The sequence below is a fragment of the Charadrius vociferus genome, unplaced genomic scaffold, assembly GCF_000708025.1.
Source record: "Charadrius vociferus isolate BGI_N301 unplaced genomic scaffold, ASM70802v2 scaffold433, whole genome shotgun sequence".
Lineage (NCBI taxonomy): Eukaryota > Metazoa > Chordata > Aves > Charadriiformes > Charadriidae > Charadrius > Charadrius vociferus.
Window position 1 is genome coordinate 2464854 of NW_009647846.1, and position 11226 is coordinate 2476079.

Sequence of the window (11226 nt, forward strand, 5' to 3'; positions counted from 1 at the left end):
CCCTGGGTCTTCATCCACCTCCTCAGAGCAGCGGTTGTCGCCTTTTAGGGGTTTTACGGGGCAGTCCTGAGCCGGACGGGGTCGTTTAAGCACTACTGTCATAAAGTTGTAACAACAAAAGTGTTTGAAGCAGAAGCGGAACTTTTATTTTATATTGCTTTCTTTCTACATGGTTACACCGTATGGCTCAAATGTACTTTTTGTAGTACGGGTTTTAGGAAGCCAATAAATCTCAAGTCCCTTCTGCTGCAAAACACCAACACTGAGTCTGTTCTTGGGCACTTGGGAGCGTTGCGGTGTGAGCAAACGGGGGGTTGTGAGCACGGGTGGCTCTTGGTCTGACGACATATCCTCCTTTTCTTTATTTTCTGTCTAGCAAACAGAGCTTTTCTAAATCTTCGAAAATTATGATCTTATACCATTCCTATAATGTAATTTGGTGTTCTGGAGAGAGTTGTAATTTTTTATATATTGCTGGAGTTTAACTGCCATAATAAAGGACAATTTTTGAGGTGATAAAATGCACTAGGAATATCATTAAATATGCAGCAAAGCTACGACACAATAGAATTAAGCATTAATGAATAACATACTAGAAATATTAGCCTTCCCTACCGGTTTAGGTCTTCTGTTCTTTGGTTATGATGACGTCTAACGTGAAAAAATGAGACAATAAACAAGCTTAGCAAAAAATCAAATTTTAAAATGATTTAGTAGAATCTTAATATAAAGAAAGTTTCTAAGTTAAAGCTGTTGCATATCCACAAGGATGCTTTCCCTTGGATATATTATGGGAGTTTCATGCTTTAATGTAATTTTATTATTGGTGCACATTTTATTTTTACAATTGAATTATGGTACTATGGAGACGTAATTTACATTCTAGCCTATCTGCACGCCAGTGCAGCTGTAAACTTCTTTTACTGGCCTACGCAAGAACTTCATAACTCTTGGCAAGTAGGATATTAACAAGTTCTAGTAAAGAAACAAAAGTCTGATCCAGAGACTCATTAGAACTTTGATTTTAGACATAAGAACCTAACTTTCATTTCTGGATCTCTCTCTAAGTCGGGTTTTTTGACTTAGTTAATTTTTCTTGAGGATTCTGCATCCTCTATGCTGATTTAGCCTCCTCGTTTGTTTGGGGTTTTTCTTCTTGAAATGTGATAACTTCATGCTCCTGAATTTTCCATTCTATAGATCTGTATTTGTTCTGGGGGGAGCGGTGGCTACGTTAGCCCAGCAAATGCAGTCAGAATGAAGTCCAAACAGTTCTCGCTGAATATGCCTGGGTCTACTTTAACTTTTGGAGTCAGAATAAATTAATTTCTTTCCATTTCTGGCTGGCAGGAACTTCTTTAACAGGGAGCTAATTTGACTAGATTAAAGTTTCTTTGTACCACATCTGCCAGAGCTGGTGCTGGAGCGGATCATCATGGGGCGTCTCCTCTGGGCTGTGTGTCACTGCCTTAAAGAGGAGAAAGATCGGTGCTAAAGTCCAACCCTTGCTGCTGGATGAGTGCTTGAGAGCTTATATATGAAGTATACTGATGGCCTCAGACGGGTTTCTGGCGAACTTTCTCGCCTTGATGGGACAGGGGAGTATTAGGTGTTCAGTAATGTGGTCAGGATTTATTTTGCTGCCTTCGTTTACTTTGAATTTACAGGTTTGGGAATGGGACTGGAAATTTTCCCACGCTAGATTAACTTACTGAAATTCTTACTATTTCTTGCATGAGGCTGATGACGAGTCCTGTCAAGTGAACACTGGGGGGGTTATTCTTTTTTTCTTTTGTTTAAAACAATAAATGTGAATCCCCACATGTAACAAAGAATCACCTTAAAACCCCAACCTGACACCCCGGCTCCTGCTGGATAACGCTCACTCTTCTTTAAAGCAAACATGTGAGTCATGTATTGACTTTCCAGTGATTGCTCTTTGAAGATTTTGTGGCTTTTGTGTCAGTTGTTTGAATAACTCTTTTACTGGTGAGGAGTTTGATGGCAAGCAAGCTGGCAGGCCCGGCTGTATTTCAAGAATATGAAGTAATATTTATCATTCTTGTTCCTTTGGGACGTAATTCTGCCTTATCAGGGAAATATCCTCAATTGTGGTATCAAAGTTTTCACATGGGGAGAATACTGACTTCTTTAAAGTCAGTCTTCAGTGTTACTGCCACTGGTTTCTTTTTCTCCTACAGAGTATATGAGGTTTAGAAGTAAAATATAAATATATAAAGTATAATAAATATCCAGGAGGCAGCTTTCGGCAGCTGCTAATTTTAAAGTAATGTATTAATCAAATTAATTGAGAGTTCCTTTTAATAATCAGCAACAGCAAACAACTTTCTGAAGCGATGTTTTCAGTACTGCTAAAAGTGGTTCCCCCAAAAAGAGGATCTCTGTAGATAAATCGTCTGAAAAAGTGTCAAATTGTCTCTTTTGCTACCTGATAATCCAATTAAGCGGTGATAAGAAAAATAGCTCTTGGAGAATTTCAGGGAAGCAGAATAATGTACTTAGTGTTGTACCAGAATCAAAATACCACATAATCATGGGTATCCATGGATACTGAAGCAACACTTTGATTACCAGATACATCCATTACCCTTAAATACCGGAGTTAGGTGTTTAATGCCCCGAACAATTTACTGCACGACTGCCTGAACTTGCACAGAGAATTCTCCTGGGGTTTTGCCTTTCAGAGGCGCAGCGCAGAGTCTGTCAGCAGGCGAAAGGAAGGCAGCTATGATATTTTTAAGACTCTCTGTCTTCTTCCAAGTTCCTGTGTGCTTTGCAACTGCTGCCGCCCAGATGGCTCGATGCGCCCGCCTGTCCTCGAGCTGCCTGGGAACTGGAGCATTAGCTGATGTGGCCCAATCTCCATCCCACGTCTATGACATACGAGTGGGATTCCTGGGACAAAAGTCCTATGATAATCCTTTACGGTGCTTGCGCTCTTGGGACTTGCTGCGCACCGAATGGATGGGCTCGATGCTGTGTCTCTGCAGCACCCGACCTTTCCTCACGGCGAGATGAGGAAACCTCCATCAGGAGGTTGAAGCCGCAATTTCTCCACTGGAGTTTTGACTTCTCTGTTTGTTTTGCAGAGCAGGAGTGGGAATGCTGGAAAAAAGCCTCCTCTGCACAGACTGTTGTGGGTCCTGAAGGCAGCCCAGGAGAGGGGCACGTGGGGCTCCGACTGGTGCGGTCCCAGCAGGGTCCTCTGCCACCAGCTTGGCTTTTTCCTTTCCATTGCGTGAAAGGATCCAGTCCTCTTTCCTAGGGTTGATAGTGAGAAAATCAAATGCAAAAGGGAAGAAGTAAAATGGGCGTTTAAAAGCGCTTCGATAGCGAGCCTTGGGAGTAGCACTGTTCAACCGTGACTTTATAGCGGTGGCTCCGGCGCCTCCTCGGGGCGCATACCCGGGCAGGCAGCACATCGGGGGTGGAACTCTGCTTCTGCTCCCAGAGTGTGGCGGGGCCGGGCTTGGTGCCGCATGAGCATCCGCGCAGCACTGCGTCCTCCTGTCCTTCTCTACTGTGCCAATGCCATATGGTTCAAGAGGTGGATGATAGGAAAAGTGTGAGCAGAAACTTCATTTTTTTATCTTTTGCAAAGTTTATGGGTTTTGTTATTTTATTTTCTTCTCTTTTTTTCTGCCTTTTTGTACTCGCAAAATGTCTTTTATGTTATCAGAGTTCAAACCCAACTTCCTTGAATGTCTCAAGACAAGTTTTCGTAGCAAAACATTCTTTTGAGGATACTTGTGAGGCAGAATCTTACATAAGGATTCTGTTGGAAAGGGGAAAAAGAGGAAAGCTGGCGTCCTACGTAGGCAGGGAACGAGTGGGTTTAGTCCATTGTTCCTGACAGTAATTGAACAAACTAAATCCTTCCTATAAGCCATTTTGCTAAAAGTAAACGCAGGAAACCAAGAAACAGATGTCGTCTCATCCCACTTGTTGCGCAACGAGGCCTTTTCAGTCTACCTTGGTTTTTTTGGATCACCCTTACTGCCCTTTCCTTCACTGAGCTTCAGTACTGATTTTTTCTGCTCCTAATTGAATAGTAATTTTCAGCAAAAAAGGACAAAAATGTTCTGTTGACTACTAATTTTGGGGGGAAATGTGATTTCGTGCTTCCTAAATTTATTTGTAAACCGAGACTAAATTCAGTCTGCAGCTTTGGTTGGAGAGAGCGGGGGAGGAACACGAGGAGGGCTGCACATGCCGATTGTCCCACTGCCCTCAGTGGCCTGGGGACGGCCGTGCTCACGTGGGAGAGCTGCGGTCCCCCCTTGCACCAGAGAGCAATTTCCCATCTGCGTATGGTGGCTTTGATCTGGGTTTTGATGCTGTTCTTTGACTGAAAATCAGCATCATCTTCTGTTGCAGTCGGGGATGGTGCAGCTCTGCAGACGGGCACAGGGACTGTGCCGTGGGTACCAGTAGGCGATGGTGGGGTCAGGACACCGGGAACGCTGTGGTACGAGTTCAGCCCCTCTCAGGGAAAGGAGGAAACTCACGTTTTACCCAATGACTGCTTTAATCATTGGGTGAGAGGGAGAAACCAGAACCTCCCTGTAGCTCCTCATTTCTTCCCTCCTACAGGTCCCCGATAATGACTGTTTTCAATTCAGATTAAATGGAGATTGTTGTTTTAGGTAATTGTATGACTTTTTATTTTACTGAGTAAAACTGAACATCTATCAACAAAAAGAAAAGTTTGAGCTCTACATTTTCTTTTTCAGTCTGGAAGCCAAACCAAAAAATCAGGTATTTGTACATCCTTAACCGTCAGCATCCTGAGCAGTACCTTAAGATAAATTTCCTCTGTCTCCAGCATCACTTAATTGAAACTTCTCCAGAAGCATGTGAGAGAGCAGGGGCCATTATAAGGATCAAAGTGAAACCGAAGAAGGTTCTCTTTGTGCAAAGATTAACTAGAAATGGCATTTCTTGAGACAGAAACTCTGCGGCAGTGAGTCTTGTCAGTGACTTAACGAAGTTCAGAGCGCTCTTCTACTAGAAATGCAATTTGGGGGAAAAATTGTTTTTCACCACCCAGGGAGAAAGGACCCAACTTCTCTTTGCGTTTTGTTTGTTTGCCAAAAAAAAAAAAATAAATCTGGAGGCGCTGTTAATTTTGGTTGAAATGTTAACATTTCTGTGTTTGCTCCGAGCGCTGCCAGTGTGGCAGCGTGGGGAATTTTAATGCCGGGAACAATACCAAACAATCCGGGTCAGTTTGCCAAAGTGACACAAACCACTGGGAAAACTAGAAGCTGTGAAACCAAATAATTTTCAAGTTATTGTTTGAGGAAGTGGTTTGCCTTGTTGTCTTATTCTTTTCATAGATTACTCTGCGTTTTCGCGGCTTACTTGTTGGATAAAGGCGCATCTGGAAAGGGTGAACCTACCAGGACTGCCCCCGGTGTTCCCATCCCGGATTTGATGTTGTTACAGAAACATTTGCTGGCAGCAGGGAAGGATGGAAGAGATGCCAATGTTAGACTTCTATACATAGCCCAGAAGAGAAAGGATATTGTTTCAAGAGTAAAGTGGTATAGAACTGACCGCCTCATCGTCGTTGTGACCACCTTTCGTATACTGATCCCTGTGAAGTTCTAAAACTCCGTCATTGAAGGAGTTCAACATTTGTTTGTAGAATTGCTTGAGTGATGTATCGTATATACTACAGTTCACCTCTCTTTTAGTGGGACCAGTCCCGGGAGGATGGGGAGGCTCAGGCGCCACGAGACGGGTCTCAGTCGCAGGCCACAGCGTGGGTTCAACGCCCAGACTGCCTGTGATTGCCGCAGTGGTCTGTAGCTAGTCAGAGAACTTGCCACTTCTCCAGTTGTTCAAGGGTAACGTATTACTGAAGAAATCCTATGACAAAATCCTTAATTTGCAACTTTCACATTTTTACCGCCTAATTCCCTTGGAGGTTTTTACCTCAGGAGCACTGTGAATTAGCTTGATAGTTTAAATAACTGTGCACACGTGTTTCCTATTGTAATACGAATGCAGGGTGAGAATATGAAAGTTAAACTTATTCTATATGTGTCGTTTGGACAATATATACCCAATTCCTTGGGCATCGGTTATTGCTAAGGATGAAAACTGACGTGTGCCTCTGCCTGCCATGGGGTCCTCCGCAGAGACTGAAGCACTTTTATTCAAGCTCGCAAGCTGGGATGTAAACAGGAGCTAATGCGAGCGGTATGGTGGGGTGGCTGGGATGGGTCACCCCGCTGCGACAGTAAGAGCTTGTGCTCTGGTGTCAAATGCTGCCCGATGTGGACTTGAGCAAAACAAAGCAAATAAGAAAATAATAACATTGACCCATTTCGGTGACCAGGAGAACATATTAGTCGATTTGTAACAGTGTCACTTTCCTGGAAGAGACACGAGCAGTCTAAAATCAGAATATCCATCAACGTGTCTGAATTGTGTTATCCGGGTCTCGGTCCTCTTGCATCTCACTTGTCCACCTCTCTGATTTGCCCTTGATCTGCCTTGTGCGGCTCTCGCCCTTTCTGTGCCTAATGCTGCCTTGGAGAGTGCTTTCCCTCTCAGCTGCTCTCTCCTGCTGCTTTCATACGGAAAGTATTGGAGCTACCATACCAAAGAAAATATTTTGGGTTTAATCATTGATATTTGCCGTTTATCCGTAATTCCTGCTTTCCATTTATCCGTAATTCCTTCTTACCATTTATCTACAATTCCTTCGTGCCAGAGATGGCGCAGGGGTTAATGGGAACCCAGTCGGTTCCCAGCTCCGACTGGGAAAGCTCTTCCACCGCTGTGGCGGTAAGAGCAGCTCTCCATCTAGCTTGGGCTGACCGCCGTGTCCAGCCGCTGCGCCCCTGCCCCAATTGGCACGTTAAAAAAGAAGCTCTGTTACCCTCCCTTCGCCAGCGGACAGCAGAGAGACCGAGAGCTGACCTCCCACAGGTAGCAGAAAACTCTGTATCAGAAAAAAGGACCTGAAATCTGCCCTCCCAAATTCCAAACCATTTCCTTTCTCCACCCTGGCTCCTCTTTTCTTTGAAAAACCCAGGGAAATTACAGACTTTGAAGCTGTACATTGCATTAGAGGCTTTTTTCCTCGCTATTGAGAGCCTGGCCACAGCTGTCTCTCTGTCCAAAGATGCTCGGTTCAGCTGGAATCATTATTGGCTATAATAAGATTTTTGGCTTCTCCATCCAGGCAATAGAGATTGCATGACCCACACAATAGGTGTAATTATTGTCGGGGGGGGTTGCTGAGCTAGCAGCCTGCCCAACAGCTTTGGCCTTTTTTTCAAGCACTTAAATCACGTCGGTCACAATTACTTCATATTAAATACTGTGTTTTTTTAATAATAGTTTTACAACAACAATGTATCACCTGATCTAGGGGGTTGTTGTTGGGTTTTTTTTTTTCCTTTGTTCCCCTGGGTACGGAGATTCTTTAATGTAGATAGACTCTTAATTACAGAAGTATTACTGTCGTGGGTGCCGGTCTGAGAGCCCTTTGCTTCTGTTTCTCTCCGCACGCCCGGTGGGGCGGTCATTTCTCTGTGATGGAGCTGTGGTATGTGGGGAGCAGCACCCATGAGCATTCTTCTGTCCCCATTTAAAAGGCTTTTAAAGTTACTTACTGGGGAAGTAACTAGAAATCAGAAGGTGTCGGGCAATATCGCTCTGTGTGCCTGTCTTCTGGGGTCTGTTCCTTGGGGCAGTATTTCCCATCCTCTCCTGAGAGAGCCCTCTTCTTCTGAGCGAAGGCGATGGAGAGCTATGAGGGATTGCAAGGGATCTTGGCAGCGGCTTCAGATGTGTCTAAATAATGGCTCCATCCAGCATGAAAAAGCCCTTTGGTCCTGACACTATAAAATATATCCTCTCCCGTTCTGCTGTGGGAGCCTTTCGAAAGGGTTCTGTGGAAGGAATGCATAAATTTCCAAGTGACAAATCTTGGAGCTTTGTCACAGTTTGTGGGTTGGTTTGAGGTTTTTTGGTTTTCTTTTGGTCTTTTCTCTCAATGAATTCTCCAAAGTTCCCACATCCCTATTCAACCTGAGAAATTGAAGTCTCGTGTCAGAGACTGGAAGTAGCTCGGCGTGGTGTGATGGAGTGCCAGGGAGGGCCCGGGTACTTCCCGGAGCAGCTAATAACTTGACATTCCCCTCAGGCGCCATGCCGGGACGGGGAGATTGTTCCTCAGGAGAGACAGGCGTAGACTTCCCCGCGGGTTCCCTCGGGCGCCCCGCGCTCGGGAGCTGCCTTGGCGCTGCTGCCGGGGACGTCTCAGGCTCGAAACGCGGAGCTGGCCGGGGGACGGTCACCCAGCGCGTGGTCCCTGCCACATGGGGCCTTTCGGGAAAGCTGCGTAACTCTGCTCCTGGATTTGAGGTGATTCTGTCTAATTTTGGCTGGAGAAAATAAAAAGAGCATTTGAAAAAATGTTTAAACTTTTTGAACTTGCTAGCAATGAGACTTTCTTTCCTCATTTAAAAATGAAGTTTACTTTTAAAAATCAGTCTGTTTTTTCTTTTAAAGAAAAAAAAATCAAGTTGCAATAAGTTCGGGTTGTAACAATTGTAGACCAAAAGGAAACATTCTGTGCGAGTCAGAGAAAAACTTGGGGGTTATTATTCTGCTGTATTCTTTCTCAGCCTTTCCTTTTCACCCTTTTATTTCTTCCCACCGAAACCAATCTTTTTTTTTCCCCAGAGTTTTTGGATCAGCTGGTACCAACAGACCTGGCCTGACTTCAGGCAACCTCTGTGTCTCAGCTGCTCTACGTCTAAAATAAGGAAAAATGATCCTGACCTACTTTGTAAAGTGCTCGGAGATCCGCAGAAGAGCTCCGCTTTGCAATTTTAAAACCGTGCTTTTGGTCTTTACGAAGGTTCAGTGGTTTTCCTTTCGGTGTTTGTCTGAGGGCTTTGCCCTGGCTGAGGGGGTTCCCTTCTCCTTCGGCGCCGCGCAGGCAGACAGCGCGGGCTGGTGGGGGATGCGCCACCTCCTCCGTGTGCTTTCCCTGAGAACACCTCCGCTGTTTCTTCCTTTAACCGTGCTTTTAAATCTGTATTTTAAAGCATATCTGTGAATATCTCCTTTGTCCTGCTGTCTTTTAATTAACTCATCCCCGCTGCTGTTTCGTATTATGCAGCTCTGATACTTTATTAATTAACACACTGTGCAGTATACTGAGGAAGTTGGTATCGAAGATGAAAGTGTTTATCACTGAGAAACAAAATAATGAAGGCAAAAGTGTGTTTTCATCTGCCAACAATGACAAGCAGAGTGTCACTGGAGATGTGGTTTGTTGTGGGTTTCTTCCCCCTAAAACAAGCTATATAACTGTAATATGGGAACTGTGCTAAAACTATTCCTTTGATATAGATGTGTTTATCACTATTGCTGTGTTGATGCCATTTTTGCAATGTTACCGGGTGTTTATGAGGGTCCAGTTCGCAGACATGTACTTGTCTTGAGGCCTCAGTTGCTTGAGCCGCTCCATCCCGTTTGGTGAGGGACAATTGAATGAGTGAGGATTTTCTTGAACAGTCTTTGCTTGCCGGTATCTCATCTCCTTTGCTGTTCCTCTTCCAGAGAAGTTGTTTCAGTGGAAATATTTTTCCTCAATATCCTTCAATGTGCAAAACTCAGCTCTTCACCGAGATAGAGTTTGTCTGACACGTTGTCAACGTCATTTGCCTTTCAGCCTGATGATGTTGTATTTTTTTTTAAATCAGTTTAAGCTTGTTCAGGTGGTTGTTTGTTTGTGGTTGTTTTTTTTTAATCCCTCTATGGGCTGGTTCATTTGTTTATTTTGCTTTTCTATGATATTGTTCTTGCCCATCTGTTTAATCCGTGACCCTACCCAAGCGTGCAGGCTGTGTGTATCCCAATGAGTGCTCTGTGCAAAAAAATAATTGTAGGAATCCCTCAGGAAGCTTGACATGAAGATTATGTGCTCCGTGAGGGCAGCGATCCAATCGGAGAGTCTCTCTTCCTCCCAGGCTCCCCTTCCAGCCACGTGGATTTCCCACTGCCTTTCCTGTGCTCTCCTCTGACAGAGTCCTGTTCTTCTTTCTTCTGTCTTAAACAGGTGGTCTCTGCATTGCTCAGTCCCTGAAAATCCCTCAGGATCGCAAGGACAAGACCATCGACTTCGACAAAATTATCAAGCAGCTCCTAGAAACTCCCAATGCCAGAGCCATCGTTATTTTTGCCAACGATGAGGACATAAAGTAAGGGTGACTGAGGAATGAATTTGTTTGTGCTTGGTAGCTGTGTGGGACAGAGAAGGCAAACAGGCATACGAATGATCAAGTGGAAATGTCTGCTGGCAGGAGCGGCGTGGGGCTGTGGAGTTCCCGTTGTGGGGGCAGCAGCAGGCGTGGGGGTGCTGCTGTTACTGCCCTGGCTCCCGCGGTGCCCCCGACCGTGCGTCGCTGTGCTGGGGAGGGGGAATGCTCATCGGGGTCTGGAAGCGTTTCCTGGCATAGGGTTACTCGTGCGTTGGATGGTGGACCTGACCTTCCCTCTCAAAGAGGCGTGAAGCAGATGCCCCTCTCTCCAAGCTCATACTACTCTCTATTATTCATTCATTCAGAGTCTGGTTTATGGATGCTCATCCTTGAGTCAGATGCTCAAGGTTAAACCACATAAGGTGCTCAAGGTTTAACCATATACCACTTGTTCATAACATAACATAAAGAATATTTCACAAGAGTGACTCTCATTTCTCACTTGCCCATGTTACATCTTCTCTCTCCAGAATTTTAAATTAGCTTAAAATTTTGATGGCATTGTCAGTTGCTGAGAGGTTCAGTTCTGCAAAAGGAGACACAATGAAGTTAGGATAAAGTTTCAGTAAAGTCAGGGGCAAAACTTTAAGTTTTAGTGGAATCAGTATTTCAGTCTGAGGGTACAGAGTGAATTAAAGGAAAGGTTCAATCTGTGCTGCGTGAACCGCGATACGGTGTGCTGTGAAATTCCTGAGCTCTGTTGGTTACAGGAATATGCTGTTCCTGTTCATTCTGCAGCTGCAACACACCGTTTTTTTCGAAGCAATTATATCTTTAAATGAAATTAATCTGTGAACAAAACCATTCTTTTCCACAGGCAAATCCTTGCGGCCGCTAAGAGGGCAGATCAAGTCGGTCACTTCCTGTGGGTGGGCTCGGACACGTGGGGCTCCAAGGTGAGCCCCTTACTTCA

At 44.7% G+C, this 11226-nt stretch overlaps 1 protein-coding gene across 1 annotated transcript in view; it reads left to right on the forward strand.

The window, feature by feature from the left end:
• The window catches only part of GRM7 (glutamate receptor, metabotropic 7), a 318538-nt gene that overhangs the window by 193614 nt on the left and 113698 nt on the right, over window positions 1–11226 (forward strand). Inside the window, 3 exon segments of the mRNA XM_009882884.1 lie at window positions 10112–10253; window positions 11131–11220; window positions 11222–11226. The exon segment at window positions 11222–11226 is cut by the window's right edge and continues 57 nt beyond it. Of these exon segments, the coding sequence (XP_009881186.1) occupies window positions 10112–10253; window positions 11131–11220; window positions 11222–11226 (237 nt within the window).